The 19563-nt window shown below is 42.9% G+C and overlaps 1 protein-coding gene across 8 annotated transcripts; it reads left to right on the top strand.

The window, feature by feature from the left end:
• The first annotated feature begins 622 nt into the window (after nt 1–622).
• ccdc120a (coiled-coil domain containing 120a) lies at nt 623–19183 on the top strand. 8 transcript variants are annotated; one of them, XM_011473012.4, is made up of 10 exons: nt 623–810; nt 7339–7581; nt 8662–8789; nt 9533–9706; nt 11678–11810; nt 11945–12007; nt 12132–12228; nt 13989–14623; nt 17010–17280; nt 17842–19183. In XM_011473012.4, the coding sequence occupies exons 2-10, from the start codon at nt 7548–7550 to the stop codon at nt 17942–17944; spliced, it is 1638 nt and encodes a 545-aa protein (XP_011471314.1). In that variant the 5' UTR covers nt 623–810; nt 7339–7547; the 3' UTR covers nt 17945–19183. The 8 variants fall into 8 exon arrangements, with proteins under 8 accessions (XP_011471314.1, XP_078806211.1, XP_020557303.1 ...); XM_078950085.1 differs by having other exon boundaries at nt 637–810; nt 9533–9631; nt 11945–12001; XM_020701644.3 differs by having other exon boundaries at nt 656–810; nt 9533–9631.
• The last annotated feature ends 380 nt before the right edge of the window (nt 19184–19563 follow it).

Raw genomic sequence — 19563 nt, 5'->3', positions numbered from 1 at the left:
TTTGGGCGGATGTCGTTAGTTACCTTGATAAGAGCATTTTCTGTGCTATGGGGACTAAAACCTGACTGGAAAACATCAAATGAATTGTTTATTAGGATAAAGTCAGTGAGCTGTTGGTACACAACCTTTTCAAGGAGTTTTCCTATAACTGGCAAATTTGAGACGGATCTGTAATTGTCCATTACTGAGACATCAAGATTGCTCTTCTTCAGGACAGGACAGATGGTGGAGGACTTTTCTAAAAGAATAGAAATGTCTGTGGTGAAGACATGAAAGCGAAAGAAAAGAGAGGAACATAAGTTGGTCACTAGTTGTGCGGACGTCATCTGAAAGAGATCAGTGACTGTAACATGATGGTTTGGGAGAGAGTAAAATGTTAACCTTCCATGAAAGGGCTTTACTTTACTTTACCCTTTCATCCACACACACGGATTAGACTCAAATACTGTTTCTGTGGACATACTGTATGTCAGGATTCCTATTTGAAAACCATTTCTAAAGCATCTGGTCTTTGTTCTTGCTGCTGTGTTAAAGTGCACGAACACGCATATCTAGTCTTCTGTATGCGCACCACCAGCTGACCGAGACGGAAATAAAGACTCGCTTTTATTTTGAAAAACACGGGGATGCGCGCGTGGACCAGGGCGGGAGCGTGTCCGCGGCGTGGCGCCAGTGCCGTGAACGCGCCTGGCAGGTGGAAGCTGCAGAGGAGAAGGGAGAGGATGAAGATGACCGATCCGCCTTCGATCACCTGAGCACGAGAAGCGGCGTGGACATCACGTGACGGAGCCTCCGTGGTGGATGATCCAGGTATGATCCGTGATCACCGTGGGTCGCGGTTCCAGGTGCATGTGCCGCTGCACAGACACTCAGAGACGCCGGCTCGGTTCTGTTGTGTCCACTTGCAGAACCGCATCCTCTTCTCCGTCCATGTTACTGCGCGCGCAGATCTTCACTTCTCCCTGATCGCACACGCGCGTGGATCTGCTTTCCCAGCATCACGGTTGAGAGTGCCAGACTCATGTGCGGGGTTTGCAGGCATGGCAGAGGTGGAGTGGCAGGAGAGATGACACCCTGTGGCCTTCTCAGGCACGATTCTGTGCCGTGCCGTTCCTGTTGGTGGCGGTTTAGGACCAGCAACCGGCACCAGACGGGTCGATTGTGGAGAGCGCACGTGAACCCACATCTGGGATGAGACAACCGCAGACTTATGCTCTGATTTCAGCTCATATGTGTGTCCATTTTTATTGGTAAATGATTCACACATAAAAACATCCTAACAGTTCAGAGACCTTTTAACGGCGTCAGCTGCAGAATTGCATGTTTTCTTTCATGGTAAAAAATAGATTTTTTTCAAAACTTTTGGTTTTCAATTTGTACTTACTAGAATTATTAATGCTTTATCATGCAAAATCAACTTTATTGAGCTTTTAAGTGCATTATAATGGTAATTCCTCACGAAAAAAACCCCTAAAGTGGTATTTTGTATGGAGGGATTTTGGTGCCATGACTCCAAGCACAAACGCTCACTGTTCTGAGCGTAAAACTTTAAATTCATTTGCACATGAAACTCAAAAAAAGGGTGCAAACAAAAGAATTGTATAGTCTTCAAACTTAAAAATACAAGTTACTCTTCTGCACTTGAAAGAGCGTGCTCATGATCTTAGAATCCAGCCTCAAAGTGGGCGGGCTGACTGCAGTGTGGTGGCTCAAAAATCTGAGGTCGTCTTCATGCAGAGCCAAATCTGGGTCGTTTTTTTTTTACGCTTCATCACAAGAACCAACAAAGGAATCTGAGGCAAAGGTGGAGCTGCTGCTCGGCCTCGGAGGTTTTTTAAGGCCGTTAAGGAAAAAGTAGTAGAGCAGGACTCCAGACAGACTCCAGACTGTTTCTGCTTTGGAGGGAAAATACCAGCAGCTGCAATTCTCCAGACTACAAACATCAGACACATTTGTGATGTCACACTCTGATGTCACAACAGTTTGGTGCATTCTAAAATGGTACGGCTCAGCATGCAGCAGCACGGTTTGGCCATGCCTTAAATGAATGTCAGCACGATTGTTCCGGGCAGAGCAGGGCTGATGGGAATGTGGCTGGAATGCTTTCTGAGTCCTGTTCCTGACGCTCAAAGACAATTGGTGTAGCACTCCAGAAAGGCACAAAATCTGGGGGTGCAAGTCAACGGGGGGGAATTGGGACAGGGCGCTCAAACACAGACGCACACAGGGTTATTGGATGCCTGTCTGCTGCTCTCGGCCAATCATCTGTGAGTGTTGAGAGTTGGGATTTTCTGCTTGTTGCTGAGCAGAAAATTTGCAGCTGACCTACATTCACATGGTGCAGAGTGTGTGTGTTTTTGAAGCTGTTACAGGGAGGATTCCTCCGTCATGTAAGGGTGCTGGCGCCTGTTGGAAGTTTCAAACCCTCCCATAATTTGGTTGTGTCACTGACCTCAGGGTCACGTTCTCAGCTGGACGTCCGTCCTCCTCACAAACATCACTTCTGCTTTTGCCGTGCTCCGCTCTCGTTCATCTGTAACCTCTGGGCAACGTAATCCCAACACCAAACAAAGGGCTTTGAAGAACACAGTCCACCTTCAATCCTGCCTTTGTTAGCAGTAAAATGAGGACATGACCTCTGTGTTTGCAGCCAATTACTGACCAAGCATGACCTTTGTGTCTCATTCCATCCCAACCTCTGTGTAGGTTAGAGTGGCTCTGATTGTGTGTTTGTGTGTGCAGATCAGTTGTGCCTCAAAATTGTGATGTTACGTCGGTGTGTGTGTGTTCTGTGGTGTGTTTGTAGGTCAAGTTTGGGTTGTTGTGGCGTGCTTGTTTTTGTGTTTCCATTTCTGGGTCAGTTGTGCAATGCTGTGGTGTGTCTCTGCTGGGGTTCTAATGTCAGTTTTGCATTGTGTCATGCATGTGTTCTGTTTTTGTAGTCCAGTTGTGTTGATGTTACAAAAGGCTGGAGTCCAGGCCTCCTGCTGGGTTTTCAAAATACTCCACCCTACCTGCTGCTGATCACCTGGATCAGGTGTGTTTTGCCAAAAAGAAGCTGTAATATCGGGTTAGTTGGAGAGCACACTGGACTTAAACAACAGGGTGTCTTTCTCTTGTGTGTTTGTATGGCGATTTTTTTTTAATATGGTGTGTTTTACTGTGTATTTACAGGATCACTAGAGTATTATTGTAGTGTGTGTCTATACATCTGTTGTATAATGTGATCTCAGTCTGTTATGTGCCTGTTGTTCCGGTGTTTGCTGTTTTATGTTTGTACTTCAGTTGTGCATTATTCTACTGTGATGGTTGTGGGCTTTTTGCTGGTTGTGTGATTTAGTAGTGTGTGCTGGTTGAGTGTTTGTCTGCTATTGTTGTGTATTTGTGCATCGGGTGTTGTTTACCGAGCGGTGTCTTTATAGAGTGTTTATAGCATCAAGAGTATATACCGTAATTGTAATGTGTGTGTGGTGTGTGTTTGTAACTCAGTTGTATATTGTTGTGACCTGTCTGTTGTTGTGGTTGTTTTTTTTTTTTTGCTGGTAGTGTTTTTGTCCATTCTGCGTTATTGTGGTGTGTCTGTAGACTGGTTGAACGTATTGGAGTGTGTGCTTGTTGTATATTTGTGGGTCAGTTGTGGGATGATGTGTAGCTTGTGTGTCAATCTTTAGCTTCTGTCACTCTGTGCATCAGGAACTGATAGTAGCCCTACAGCCTGAGTCATGGAGGAAAGCTTGTGGAACGTACACGCGCAAAACTTCACGCACACATCTTCATTGTCAGATGAAAAATGGCAAAAACATCTTCATGTTGGAGTAGAAGTGTGCGTGAAACACTGCAACGTTTTCCACAGCTGGTGTTGTCAAATAGTCGAGCTTTTCAAAGAGTCAACCAAAAACCGCCAGACTCCCAAAAAGCTTATTTGTGATTAATTAGCAGTAATTATTCATCCATTATTTACGACTTCCTGTTTTGATTGAAAACTTTGAGACGTCCTTTACAGCCTCCATTTTTATTGCAGTAAAGTTCATACTGTCTGTGATTATTAACTGACATCTTGGTTCCTCTGTTGTCAGACATGGGTTGTGTTTTCACATACCTGACATGCTTCGACTCTGATTAAACATTATTAGCAACAACTAAGGAACAAACAAGCTGCCTCTTTTTTCCCCTCAAACTTCAACAACAATCAAAATGAAAAGACGGGGGAAAAATACACAATAATCAAATACTGGGGGTTCTGGTATCACTTATTGTCATTAACAAAAGTGTTCTTGCTTTTTTACTGAAATTAAGTGACTTTAAGCAAATCTCTTTATGAGTCGTATTAATGAGTGGTTTGATTTAAAAAAAAATGATAATAGGAAATTCTTATTAAAAACTAAATCAAATACCACCTGACATTACTCTAAAAAGCTTTCTTCTAATTGTGTATCAACAAGAATTTTTGTGCAACACCCACTGTCAAAAGTCTTAAAAACCTATACTGCTGGTTGTGCTGCCTCTGTTGGGGTATCTGAGCCTTGTGGGGCTCCTGGTGTTACCATCAGCTCACAGACCTGCTGGCCTTTAATCTCCCCCTCCCCTTATTTCCCTTCCTCTCAGACCTATTTCCTCTTTCCTGTTTCCTGCTGGCCTGAACATCCTGTTCTCAGGACTGAAGGCTGCTCTGCATTCAGAGCTGATCCTAGACCCAACGGAAAAACCAACCCGCTGGAGCTCCACGCCGTTGGAGGAGAACATCTGTTCCAGAAACAGAACTCTTCAAAGAACACATCAACTTTAGTGGATCTAAGCACGATGAGGATCTGACACTAATCAATACCTTTCTGTCCTCAATGGACAGTTTTATGTCATAGAGGATCCAAACAGTTGGTGGCCTCCAAACAAAGTCGGACCTCTAAGGACGTTGATGACCAGGACAGCTGAATGTACAGACATGAGCTTGTAGGTTTGTTAAAAGTTGTTCAGCTGTGTGACTGTGCCTTTTTTTTTTGTACGCATGCTTTCTTGCTGGTCTTCTATCCAGGAAACACACTTCTGACTCCAATGCTGTCTTTATATGATGCAGCGAGCTGACAGCTGTGGACGGAGTTGCTTCTGAAGGACAGATGTGTTCAAACTCAGACCGCTGTGTCCGTCTACTGCTCCAGATTTCTCCTAAGCTCAACATTTACAACTTGTTTTATTTTTTTGCGCCTGTATGCATTGTGTGTGGGATCATGGTGTGTTTGTGTCAATGGAGGGTTTTATTAGAAATCCTTTTGATTCGGTCTGTTTGATTTTATTTTTAAAGAGCTTTTAGCTGTGTTTTTAAATAAAGTTTGATCAATTGACCTTCACTGCTGTAACACAATTGCTACATCTGTGTCTACAGATATCTAGAAGTTGTGTTGTGAGTCTTTAGTTATCTAGTTGTTGCATTGAAACTCAGTTAGGATGTGTGCCTTTCTCAGTTTTGTTGCAGTTTTTCTGTTTCAACAATAAATTTGTGTTACAGCTGTTCAGAAGTTGTCACAGTTATGTTGAAATTGTGTAAAATGGTTACATTTGTACTAGAACAGTGTTACAGTTGCATCGTAAGTGTGTTACATATGTATTGTTGCAGCCACGTCACTGCTGTGTTGTAGTCAGATCATAGTTATGCTGTTGTGGTTAACAGTTGTGTTATGGTTGTGTAACAACTTTTATGGAACAACCTTTTACAGATAACTTAAAACATTGTTCCATGTAAGTTTTATCAGTGTTATCTTTGTGTGGCAGTCTTGTTTGTAATGTACAGTTGTGTTACAGCTCATTTCCAGCTGTGTAGGAGTGTTGATACATCTGTGTGTCAGTCCTATTACAGTAATGATATAGTGGTTGACAGTTGTTACATTGTGGAAGAACCTTGCTGCATGTAAATTGTATATTTTTTTTTTATGTGGCACTCTTCCTGTTACAGTTGTTATTGTGATTTATAGTTGTGTTACATGTGTTGTAATGACAGCTATTTTACAAGTAAATTGAGGCTTTTTTCAGGTAAATGACGGTTTGTTTGCATGGCGATCTTGTTCGTTGTTTTACATTTACTGCTTTGTTAAAGAAGCGTTACTGAGTTTTTTACTGTTGTTCTACAGATTTAAAGGTTGGACTTAAGTTACAGTTTGTTACCAGTGTTTTACAGTTGTATCTATGTTTTGTTGCAGTTGTGTTGCGTCTGTGCTGGAGTCAGAGCCAACACAACAAATTGCCTTGTTTTTGTCTTTACTTTATAGGTCATTAGACATGTCACCTTATTTATACATCATACACAAAAATGTAATCTAACATATAACATGTTAGAAGAGGAAGCAGAGTTCTGAGGTAGATCACGGATTGGCCACAATGGTGTTTTTTTTGACTGTGAAGAAGGAAGGAAATGAGATGGAAGATGTGTGTTTTTGTGTGTGCATGTGTGTGTGTTACTAAGTGCTTAAGGATAAATAAATAATTGGTAGAGTTTAAAAGCTTTCTGCTTCTTTCTACCCCTTTTTGAACAAAAACAGGAGAAATTCGTGGTCTCATTTTGTTCAACAGGGTCGATTTTTGATTTAAGAGTTGGCAGTGTCCATTCAGTGGGAGCTGTGCAGCGGAATAGGCCCTTTGGATTGGGATTCTGCTTGGATTATTGATATTACTATGGATCAGGTGGAGACAGACATCACTGAGAGCCCGGGCTCAAAATGAACGACCTTGGGAGAATTTCATGCAGACATTTCAGAGTTGCGTTTACCTGTTTACTCCTCCCTGTGGGCGCTTCAGCCCAATGAACTCACCTGAACTCACCTGTCCTACTTAAGGACCAGATGTGCGCGCCACGGCCTCTTCATCCATTTCCGCGGCTTCCACCTGTGAGCTCCGTTAGGGGTAGTTTAATACCCAAAGTTTTCTATGGAGATCTCTGTTTTATGTATCTGAACAGAGCCTTATGCTAAACTAAAAGAAATGTGGAAATAAATAATTATCTATTGCACAAGTTGTCTGACTAAAATGCTTAATTGGTGACTGCTGTTGTCTAACCCTCCCTGGTGGATTCTGACGAGGTTCAGGTCAAAAGCTGGTTGTTCAGAGTTAGGCTCTGGTGTTTTCCGCATACATGATCCACCCAACTGAGAGAAAACCTCAGAGTCTGACAGACAACACTCCAGTCTAATCCGGGAAGTATGATCGTTGTGTGGAACAACCACAGGGTCCGGCAGACTTGTCTGTGGTTGTCCGTGATGACTGTCTTTGTGTTTATTTTGTGAAAGGTTTTCATCTGATCTGCACTTTGTGTTGTTTTTATAGCTCTAACCCTCCCCTCTGTTCCTTTCCCAGGTAAAGCCCCTTGCGCCCCCCCCACCTGTCAGAATGGGAGGTGCAGTGTCCTCAGCAGGCCGCCTGAGAGCTGGACCCGTGTGGGTGTTGGGTGGCCTCAGGGCGCCTGAGTGGAGGCTGTGAATAACGTGTCTGGAGGTAGCAAGTGTGTGTGCGTGGGGGGGGGAGCTTGAAAACAAGTCCAGAGGAGGTGGGTCACATGGGATGCCATGGAGGTCAAAGGTCACTTCATCTCTGCTCCTGGTAAGAATGCAGCCAGGATCTGGGCAGATATGGAAGCATTTCTGTCTCATGATTCAAAATAAAAGTCTATACCGGAAAACGCTTTTTCATTTTAACGATAAAGTTACGTTCTTTGACTCAAAAATAAAATGAAAAATAAATCCGCCAAACCTTTTTTTTATTTCATCTTCAACACCGCTCATTCTGTGAAATAAATAAAGCGGTAATGCAAAGAGCGGAATGCCTTTTTGTTTTCACATCCACCGCGCAAAAACTGTCGCATAGTTTAATTCCAGCCAGCATTTCCAAGGGGGAGGAGGGGCGATGACATCAGAGCACTTCATCTGCATTGTTGACTCTACCTCAAACAGCAAACGTTTAGCATGGCCAAATCTGTGCTAGAGCTGTTGATGGGGCTGCAGCTGTCCTCGAACAGCAAAACCAGCGGGAAACAGCAGGAGACTATCTTCTAAATGTGCTTTTATTACTGTTATGATTATCATAAAGGGCCTGTTTGTTCATAATTTTTTAAATCCGTGTGGCCAGTGCTTTTATTCTTGGCAGAATGGACCCGAAAGAAGGGTTAGCATTAGGCTAATAGCCGTGGATTAACGTAAACTCACAAACCTCTGCTTGGAGACACGGTTCTCCCGGGAGACACGGTTCTCCTGAGTCTGGCAGAGCAGCTGGACAGAGTGCGGTCCGAAGCCCCCTGCCCGCAAACACGAAGCTACGAGTCCGGCTGATCTGCTCAGACATGCTTTGCTCCAGCCGGGATGCTCTGTGGGAGCACTGAAGTCACCCCCCCTGGAAAAGCTGACTTGAATTGAATTATACAACAGTTTATGTGGGCAATGTGAAAATGAAAATGCAATCCCCTCTTTGCTTTATCCTCTGTCACAGAATGAGCGGTGTTGAAGTAGAAAATGAAAAAGCATTTGGAAGGGGTTAATTTTTCCTTTTATTTTTGACTCAATAGATGAATGAAGCAGCATTTCTGGTATTGACTTTTATTTTTAATTATGCTACAGAAATGCTTCCATGGACCTGCACTGCTGTGAACTCAGTGTTGAACCCCCCTCCCCCTCATTTTACCCACAGAGATTCTTACCTGTCGGGACAGGAAGAACAGAGAGAGAATGGCAGAACTGCAGGAGAGGAGGCGGGGCCTGCAGGCGCTACTGGGCACACGATTGGCTGAGTTGAGGCACATATGTCTGCAGGAAGCGGTGAGTGAAGCCCCTCCCCAACACACACTGATACCCTGGCAACTGCAGGACGACTGACATGGAGAAGAGAGCAGAAGGCATTGCCTGTCCGTCCTGGGGGAGGATCCCTCCTTGTGTGGGTATACAAATAAAATTGAATTGAATTGAGACGCAGGATCACGTCTGAAGTGATCGTGCCTGATGGCAGCGACAGATCACAGAAAAGTCAGTGATTCATCCACAATTCTACACTAATTCATAAACATTCAGAGGCATCTTGGTTTTATTGTGCTGATAGTATTCGTAAACATCTTGTTGAGAATCCTCTAACATCTAAATCCTCTTACTTAAGAGAAACAAGCCTACTTTAGCTATTACACCACACAGTGTAATAGCTAACAGTTACAAAAAACCTGGTTCAGGTTTTTGTAGGCTGTGTTTTGGTTAATACTGTATGTCACTTTTTATCCACTTTATGCACTTTTTTCACATTTGAGTCATTAATGGCTAAATTCCTATTTTTTTCCCCTCTGTATTAGTTACATAAGTAATAACTGACCCTTTCCCTTAGACATGTTCTTTAGTAAAAATGTGAAGATTTCATAATTTCCTTGAGTAATCAGAAAGTCCAGCCCAACATAATCTGTACTTGAATAGCCCTGCAGTCCAGACATGATTACAGATGAGTGACTCGCATGTTCCTCATGAAGTCCGTCCAAAGACAAAATGTATTTACATGTACATTCTGTCCTCTGATTGGTCAGGAGCTGACAGGTACAGTGCCCTGTGACTTCCCTTTGGAGGTGGGGGAGAAGCCCCCGTGTGTCCAGAGGCGGGGAGGAAACAGAAAAAGTCGTGTGGAGGTGAGCCATTCTCTGAAGGTTCATCTGGGATCAGTTCTGTTGCTGCCAGAACAGAAAACATCCATAAAAAAAGAGGTGATGATGATGTTCTGCTCATGTCGATTTATTTAATGAAATATGATCTATTTTATCTTACCCAGAAATAAGACGATTCCATTTCTGAGGCCCCGCCTTTTTCTCCTTGTGGGTGTCGCCCATTTAATCCTAGAGCCGGCCTCGGCAGCGTGTCTGTGTTTCTCCCATGAAAACAAACATCCAAGCTTTTACAAAGATGGATGTGCATATCGTGCATCTAAAAGGAAAGTGTTTTGGCGATCACCACTAGCTCCATGGAGAAAGCGGGTGTGTGTGTTAGTCTGGGGGCGGGGCTGGCAGTGCAGTCTCTTCCTGGAAAAGGCTGTTCCTCAGTTTGTGATGTCACAATGTGAGAACCCGCTTGTTTTTGTGGATTGGGAGATTCCACGATTGGTGGATTGGATTGTGCTCAGAGAGCAGGTTTTTAGAGGAATACCCAGAAATGCATGAATGGATCAAAATTCCACTTTGGGATTTATTTTTGTGAGGAATTAACACTATAATACACTTAAAAGCTCAGGAGCCTGATCGGTACTTTAAAAAAAATTAAGAAACAAACAAAGAAAAACACGAATTCTTTCCAGAAACAATGAGTGTGATGATGAGGCAGCATGACAGGATGAAGGAGACGCTTTAATGTGGCTAAGAAGCTTTGTTTACATATAGGTCTGCTTTGCACCGTTGCAGCTCCACTTTCTCCCACACAGAAGTAAACTAGTTACATTCATCGCCATGACGTTGGCCTTTTTTCAGAGCGTTGTACTCATCACTCTGATCCATAAGGTCGCTAAACTAGAATCTATTGCTGTGAGGTTCTGTAGAACTTTGACCCGCTTTGCTGACAGCATTTTGCCTGATGCTCTGTTCATTAGCCTCTGTGCAGCTGCAGTGCTTCACTCGTTCTTATCTGAGCCTCTAAAAAGCACTGCAATCTGTGTTTTTATGTTACTGGCAGCAACATGGAAGAGAGTTTCTGTTCGGTTCCCATCCCAAGGAAAAACTAAGTAGTTCATGTCTCATAACAACAAAACAAGCTGCTTCTCACTGAGATTCTTTCGTGTGGTGTAGAGCTGCTCAAAGCTGCTCCCAACCAGTGCTCGGGGGTTTAAGTGGAAAAAAGTCAGACGCTGAAGGACGCTAATTAAATAAATATTGTTTTGACAGCAATTTAATTCGGTACAGGTTTTGCCAAATGAAATATTGCAGTGTATCACCAAATCGGTTTTCCTGCACACCCCTACTTGATAGAAGTGGAGGTTTGGGTGCAGACAGAGAGGGGGCCATTCAGGGATGCCGGAACACTCTGTTGACTCTTCTTTGGCTCTATTGAAAGACCAGTTTTAGAGAAAGTGCCCGCCTAAAGCCCCCAGTGACTTGCTTGCACCCTCACATTCACTATCGTTGTGTGTTATTTTAAGGTGTGGAGCATAAATGTCAATTAAGGGGGCTGCTTATCACAAGGTTCCACAGATGTAAGTCTGATGTCTTTCGTTGATGTAGACCAATAGATCAGTATCTCATTCCAAGTATCTGCTAAGCTTAAAAAACGGGCTTTGTTTTCTTTAGGTATTTTGACTGGCACATTCACTTATGCCGTGTCCAGTGTTACAACCACCTTTCAAATTAATGAGGTCTTTATACAGATAATGGTGGTGAAGTGAATATCCAGGCAATCATAGAGCTCACACTCCACCACCACAGACCACGTGTGGGTCTTTTCTTTCTCACAGAAAAAGAGGTCAGTGTGGCCCTCTACTGGCATCTAACAGAACAACAAACCCACACATAAATGAAAACAGCTCAAGGGCAGAACAATCCTTGTGTCCTCACCTGTGTATCATAATCCCTTACAATATTGAACTAATGTTTATAGACAGAAAAGGATCAGAAGAGGTATTTCAGGAGATAATGCTCCTGCACTGTTTCCTCACCAAACTTCCTGTTTGTAAAGACTTTTCTGTTTGTCTGCAGGAGGAAAACACACAGCGTTCAAAGCAGAGAAAAAAAATATTCAGTGGAACTCTCAGGAAACACAACACATCAGAACACAATCACACCAACACGCACAACAGCAAGAGGACTGTGCACAGAGGATGCCACACAGGTGAAGCACACACACAGTCAAATGTTTGAGTTTGTCTTCCAGGAAGAACAGGAAGTCTGTGCTTTCCGGCCTTTATTTTGAACCTGGGTGTATTTCATTTTGTGTATCAGTGTGCTCTCTTTTGGGCTTTTCAGACGACACTGTTCGATCAGAGAGCAGCTCTACTCCAGACTCGGCAGGACATGAACACGGTAACGGTAACATTTCTGCTTTTCTATCTCAGCAAGGACAATCTTTTACAAAGTGCCAGCAGCAGAGACTAAAACACATTCATTTCAGAGCAGCGAATGTTGTCACACCTTTGGCTCTCTCGTCTGTCAGATAATGCGACTGCTCAAAGTCACCCTCTGGTGGTTTCTTCTGGATCTCCAGCTGAGATTTTCTACCAAAACAAAACTAGTCGGAACTTGCTCAACAGGTACACTGATCTCAACTCACATCTCCATCACAAAAAGACATGTACTGTTAACCCATCACGGGTCACCAGCTAACCAAACCTGATGTATGCTCAAAGATTGACATCAGTTCGAAAGCGTGAAGAAAGTCTAATGGGCCATTCAATTGGCTGAAAGCGAACATGCCTGCTTTGCTAATGAGTCTGATTGACAGATTCATTAGCCATTGGTGACATTAGTTGACCTGCAGCGTGAAGGGAGTCTCAATATTCACTGTAGAGAAATCTCTCACAAATGTGGGGAGATTCACAAATGAGAGCGAGTTTGTGAATGCACATTCTAAAGTGTTCCTAAAAATGATGTTTGTGAAGCATTTAGTGTGCATTTCTGAAAAATGTATTGTGTTTTTGTGAAACACAGCGTGCACATTTGTGAGAAACACTTATGGTGCATGTGTGAAACACAACAGGTGCATTTCCAAATGAATGATTCCACGTTTGTGTAAAATTACAGTTGTGAATCAGAGCGTGTGTATTTGTGAAACAGGTTGTGTGCATTTCTGATTATTGAAACTGAATTAACTCCATACAAAAATCTGATGTGTGCCATCTTTCCAGAAAACCAATTGGTCTAATTTTGACACTATCTTTCCATTTTATTATCCTTCCATTCCCTTTACCTTCTTTGGTTTTCCTAGCCATTGTTGTAGGTTTTTATGGGGATCCATGCCAAACCGGTGCAGGCGTTTTGTATAATGGACATTGCAGCTGCTGTCTCAGCAACTTCCTTCCTTCATATCTTTAGCTGTGCTGCTGACTTGGCTCTTTTTTTCAGGAAGGAGTAGTGATGAATCTAATGTCTTTTTCTGGTGTCATTGAAGAATTATGCAGACTGTAAAATAAAACTCTTACTCTTCTGAAGAAGCAGCAAGTAGGCTTGGTGTGAAACTTTGACTGTATATGAGAACTGGACTCAGTGACCCCTCCCCCTTTGACGTTCCAGACAGGAAGTACCCGCTGGCTCCAAGAAGCCAAAATCCCATGGACTTCTATAGAGAAATAAACAGCTGGTACTCAGTTCCATTTCTCAGGATAACCATTCCTGATCTGAAACCTTTTTAACATGTTTCTTGCCCATCTTGTTTTTTCCCCAATTTTTTTTCTGTTGTGCAAGTTATTCAAATTATAAACTGACCAATCAGATACCTCAATGAAAGTTGTGGTCTCATGTTCAACATTAAATGTTTGATTGACAGATTGTTCCAAGCCCGCTTTCAAGTGGTAAGGATGTGGACTTCTAACAAGCTCACTCCTGATTGGTGAGAGGGGTTGCCATAAAAATGTTGACTCGACCAACTTGGACCAATCATTGCTTACTGACGATCTCTGGCTCCAACATTGCTGCATCCGTGTCGCACAAAAATGGCGACTGAATTGACTACATTTGGTTGAAGCCGGAAGTAAGCCATTTTCTATGGATAATGTCACACTCATGCACTCAGTCCAGTTTTTATACAGTCAATGGTTTGATCCGCTTATGTCCCAGAGCAGTCACATTACAGACAACTGAAACAGCGGTGGGGTGGTGGTGGTGGTGGTGGGGGGTCCCTGTGATTCACTCATTTGTGCTTCCGGTCTTTCTTCAGAATACCTCGGTTTGGCTCAGAGTCACATGTGGTCATGTAGAGCTGAGGAAGACAAACGTCTTTAATGTCTTTGGATCAGCAAAACCTTGATGATGTAGGATCTTCACTGACAATGGATTTGTATCTACCCTCTTTTAGGGCAGACACTCTTCAGACCCATAAGCCCCCCTCTAACCCTCCCACAGGCTCCCAGGACTCCACATCTTCTACTCCTTCTGTAGGAGGTGAAGGCTCAAATGGGCTCGTGGGCAGCATCACCCCCCCACAGGAGGAGTTGGCAGCGCAGCACATTGGTGCCATGTCCCGGCAGATGAGTGCTGGTGGAACGTTCTGGAGCCCTGAGATGCTGACCGACAGACATGTGAGGACCATTAGTGAGGAAGAGAAGGGGACAGCTGCTGGAAAGAGGCGAGAGGGGGCTTATGGGGAAATCCTACTTGATTATGTGTGCGGGAGGCAGAGGCAGCTGCAGAGGCAATTCTCACAACCTAACAAGAAGCCAATCACAGTGCAGCATCAGCTGCTTCGCAATGGGGACTCTGTCCACCAACTGCCGGGAGCCCCACCAATTTGTTATCGCCATCTTGGAGGCAAGCAGGAGCGATCTACTGTCACTCGCACCAAGTCCTGTGGCCACAACTCCACACCGCCCACCATCCAGCCCGACCCCCATCCCAACCTGCTGCCACCCAGACCGCCCCAGCTAGCCTCCAACCAAGACTCTCAACTGGAGGAGGCAACCAGAAGCCTCCACAAGGCTTTGGCCTTGGAAGGTGAGCATCCTAATTTCAACATCCTCCTCCTCATCATCAGGCTCTCCTATTGAACATCTTAAAACTTTCCATTATTGTTGCTCCACAAAGAAAATTGTCCAAATTTTTACCAAAGGTCATAAAACTTAGGTAGGTTTGGCTTACTTCACTGCAGGATAGGAAACCTCAAAGATCAGGGTTGGGACTGCTCTGGTGTACATGATCTACCAAATATTTAGTCAGTCTGTGGTTCTGCATTCACATAAAATATTAAATGTTATTTTTAAAAGTGAGTATTGAATACCACAGGAAAAATTAATGAAAAAATTTGTTTTTGACGAATAATCTGTTCTGATGAGTTCTGACTTAAAAACAGGAAGTGAATCAGGGTTTTAGATCAGGGGTTCCCAAATCCAGGCCTCGAGGGCCGGTGTCCTACATATTTTTCAACCAACCTCCCATTAAGGCTAAACACATCTGATCCAGGTAATCAGCAGCAAATAAGGCAAGTTTTCTGGAAAACCAGCAAGACACCAGCGCTTTTTTAAAGACTTTATTAACAAATATTGCACATACAAAATACCAAACACAAAACTCCACACTGTGTGCAAAATACAATTTTCACGTTCGCCAGGAAAATGAACAAAAAACCATAATAATAACAATGTAAAACAGGTTAAGCGAAAATTAAACAAAAATAATAAAGTCAAAGGAATCTGTTAAAGTTTCTAAAGAGACCATGTTTCAACTGTTCTGACAGCTTTTTTGTTAGTGGAGGATTTTATACTGTTGGCATATTTACACTTGTGTATAAAGTATTTAGTCGTAATTATAAGTAAATTAACCACATATATTTTCTCTGCATTAAGTCTCCCTTGTGTAAAATATCCAAAAATATGCTCATAAAATAATCTATAATCTTCACATAGATGAGTTCTTATAAAATGTATGAAAACTTTCCAAAATAGTTGAGTGAAGGAGCAGTACTAAAAAAGATGAGGCACAGTTTCTGGTGAGGAATGACAAAATGAACAGTTTATGTCCAGGTCTTTTTTAAACTTAGTAAATAAGTGTTTCACTAGATAAAATTTATGAAGAATTTTGAAAGAAATTTCTCAGATTTTATTGATGATGAAATACTTTTGTGGCAGGGACCAAACCTTTTCCCACTGAATTCTACTGCCAAACCTATTCCAATATGAGATAACATGCGGTTTTGTGGCAATCTCATTTTGAAACAGAGAACGGATACTTTGATTATTCCTGCCAGCTGCAAAACGTACCTTTCCACGCCACAATTCTGTTGATTTGGGAGGAGAGACACCAGCCCCTCGAAGCCTGGATTTGGGGACCCCTGTTTTGGATGTTTGATAGAAGTGAATTCTAGAGTCTGGGTAGCGGCTGGGTAGCTCGGTCGGTAAGGTGAGAGACTACCACGCAGGAAACCAGGGTTTGAATGAACAATGGTACTGGGGCAATTACCATATATTAACACTATTGCCTGCATGAATGTGCCTGAATGATCCCGGTGATGGTCAGAGGGACTGTAGCCACGTAGGACTGGCAGCCCTGCCTCTATCATCACCAAGTGTGAATGAAGAGTGGATGAAGAATGGACACATTGTAAGCGCTTTGAGTGTCTGGAAAAGCGTAGATAGATCCAATCCATTATTATTATTATTAGAGTTGTGGATCAAGGAAACAGAAAAAGAAAGTTTTTTTTAGTTTAGGATGCTTTGCCTTTTATCAATATGCTTTCTCAATTGAAAGAAGCCCCACAGCTGTCCTTGGGGACAGTGGTGAATTACTCCTTTGTTGATCTGGTTATGCCCCAGTATCCTCCCAGAAGAGCTTGAAGGTCTGGGTAGCTTTTTTGGAACTGGTGGCCAAGAACATGACCAAAATGATGTTGTGGCTATCCAAACCCTGTGTTACTCCAAACCCCGAACTACAGAGTGATTCATAAAAAAAAGTTCCATTTAGTTTGATCTAGTGTCTATATGTAAATGTGCACAATTATGCTTTGTTCTTTCTCCACAGTATTACAAAAAAAAGTCAATTATATTTCTGCAGCTTTATTTATTTTCATTGCTGACTGATACATAAGGAATTTCAAATAATTTTGAAGTATATATGAAATAACATATATAGCTATAAACAGAAGAGCTCAACCATATCTTAAAGAACCATTATTTTCCAAACAGATTACTATATTCTGAGTCAGTGGGAATCCCAGTCGTTCCTTGATTTACCTAATCTAGAATAAATAGCGGGTCTTCTGCTATGAGACTCTTCCTTCATGGAACTCACCTCCAGATTGAGTTTAGGATGCAGACTCCATCTTGTCATTGATCTTTATCATGATTACCATAATTTCTCTGATCCATCATCTGATTCTGATTTGCAGGTCTCAGGGACTGGTATCTGAGAAACACACTTGGCTCCTCCCATCACAATCAGGCCAGTTCAAAAGTTACAGCAGGTGCAGGTACCAAGACAAAGGCCAAGGTTAAAGGTCAGAATGGTGGAGGGGAGGCTCTTCAGCGCAGACGGACCACTCATGCTGTTCTCCCACAGTCTACCTATGAGACTGATGGGGGTTACCAGCATGCTGCGCTCCATCCCAAACCAACACTGTCGCACTCAGTCACGTTTCATGGACACCCGCTGCATAGCAGGTAGGAATCAGCTGAAGTCCGACAATGCAGCAATACAATCTGTACATCTGTCATCATATTGTAAAGCTGTCTCCAATGGCGAACTGGTCCCACAAAAGCCCCTTCCCCTTCATATTTAACAGAAGCAGCAGGCAGAATTTGACCAGCTTATGAAAAGCCAAATAAAACAAGGCATCTGTGAAAAGACTCCTTAAATATTGCAGAATGTCAGTTTTTGTTTCCATTCCATCAGAATGTGGTGTACCAAACCCACGTCAGACTGGGAAGCCTTCTCTTGATTGTGTTAATTAGTCGCTGGTCAGTGGCCTGGTGGGAAAGTGACACAGGAAGATTGCAGGTTAAAGCCACCATTGGACCAATAGGACCTGGTAACGGCAACCCACTCACTGCAAGGGAGGTTGGGTTCGGTGAGACAGATCACAGCACTTTAAACGGAAAAGATTGATATATTCCTGATACCAAGCCTCAGTCAGGACGCCTGTTTATCCATCTGTGTGTTGTCATAATATTTTATGTTGCTGAACATCGCAGGTCTTTCATCCAGCGCCTTCTGTCTTTCAGGACATCAGCGGGTACCTTCTGCCATGACTTGTTTTCCGCTCAGAAACAGGAAGCTCCCTCCCACCTAATCTCAGACCAGCTGTCTCCTGGGACCTTGGTCTGACTCATCAATGAAGGCAGTCTGTTTCATAGAGGGTAAAGCCACCATACCCAGTCGTGGATGAAACCATGACCACTGTCAATTGTCTGCTGCAAAGAAGTGCCATCAGAGCCATCCTGAAAAACTGCAACATATTGAAAAAGTACAATTCCCTGTCTTCATGTGTAACATCAGCCAGCAGAAGGGGGATGACGCCTGAGAGGATCTCTTAAAACATTCACCAAGTCACCAAGACAGGTCCCTCAACCAAGTGTGACCTCCAAGAACAAACTAATCGGCCGAGTAAAAAAGCTTTAAAAAATGAATTAAAAAAAATTGTTAGATGCAGATTTTGATGTGGATTCAGACCAGGCATGGCTGAGACTGCAGCTTCGAGATCTAAGTCTTTATGTCTGTTTCTGGCTTGTGCACAGCAAGCTGGAGTTCTGTGACAACATTCACATCTTCAATCTGCAATCAGACTGCAAAGACAATCTGACTCTTTTGACAGTGTGTCTATATGTGTGTGTGTGTGTGTTTGGAGGGAATTTGTATCCCCCCAACATCACTTTATTACATGTGAGGAGCTCTGCTCACTGACATCACCAGCTGCAGCCAAATCATATTATTAAACTGATCAGGTAACCCGTGAATCCCTCAGGTGAGTCCAAGCAGGATGCATCAGGTAAACCCATAGTCTGGACTCAGCGTGTCTGTTTAAAAAAACCAGCTCTATCCTGAAACTTGCTGAAACCGCTAGACCAGGTGCTTCATAGAAACTGTTTAGGTCCAGAACTTTTAGGGCAATCTGCAGGAACAAAGTCAGCTATAAATCCAGATCCAAATTTAGAACAAGGTCCAAACCCAGGTTCAAATCTGGATGCGGGTCATCAAAGTGAAGCAATAAACAGAACTGCAAGTTTCAGTTTGGACCTTAAACAACTTCAGGATGAAAAAATAAATAAAAAAGACAATCAGACAATGATGTCATTGGGTTATTGATTTGTTTTCTGATTGACCAGTTCATCAGATGGCTTGATCCAGTTTTTGTACAAAGTTACAGTGGACTGACTGTTTTTATAATTTATTAATGAATGACTTTACAGCTTTGTTAGTGTTATTGATGTTGTTATTGACAAGACCGCATGTGCTACACACCTGTGCTGTTTTATTAAACCTCTGCTGTCCTACACACCTGTGTTGTTCAAGCCTGAGCTCTTTAACACACATTTGCTTTTTAATAAACAAGTGCTGTTTAAATCACCTGTATGACTTATTCGTCTTTGCTGTTTAGCTCCCATTCACTGAAGCAGAAAACAGTGCAGTTGCAGGTGTTATGCTGGTACTGTCCTGTTCCCGTGCTAACTCTCATGTCATGTGGTTGATTTTTGATCAGGTGTGGCTTGTCTCCTTAACCCTTGTGCTATCCTAGGCACTTTACCATTGGGAGTTGGGTCATCTAGACCCACTACACAGTGCTCTGAACCTTTTTTCTTCAATGATTTGTGATCTTCACTGGTGTCCATGGATTACATGAAATCTTTCCACCTTTATCATGGTAGGGAGAACACGTCAAAGTAAGGGTTGGGGGGGGGGGTCATCTAAGACAGCACAAGGGTTAAACACAATCAAAAAAGTATGTG

The sequence above is a fragment of the Oryzias latipes genome, chromosome 7 (genome assembly GCF_053564925.1).
Source record: "Oryzias latipes strain Hd-rR chromosome 7, Olatipes_Hd-rR_3.1".
Taxonomy (NCBI): domain Eukaryota; kingdom Metazoa; phylum Chordata; class Actinopteri; order Beloniformes; family Adrianichthyidae; genus Oryzias; species Oryzias latipes.
Note: the sequence above shows the minus strand (reverse complement) of the source record. Positions and strands in the feature narration are given on the sequence as shown.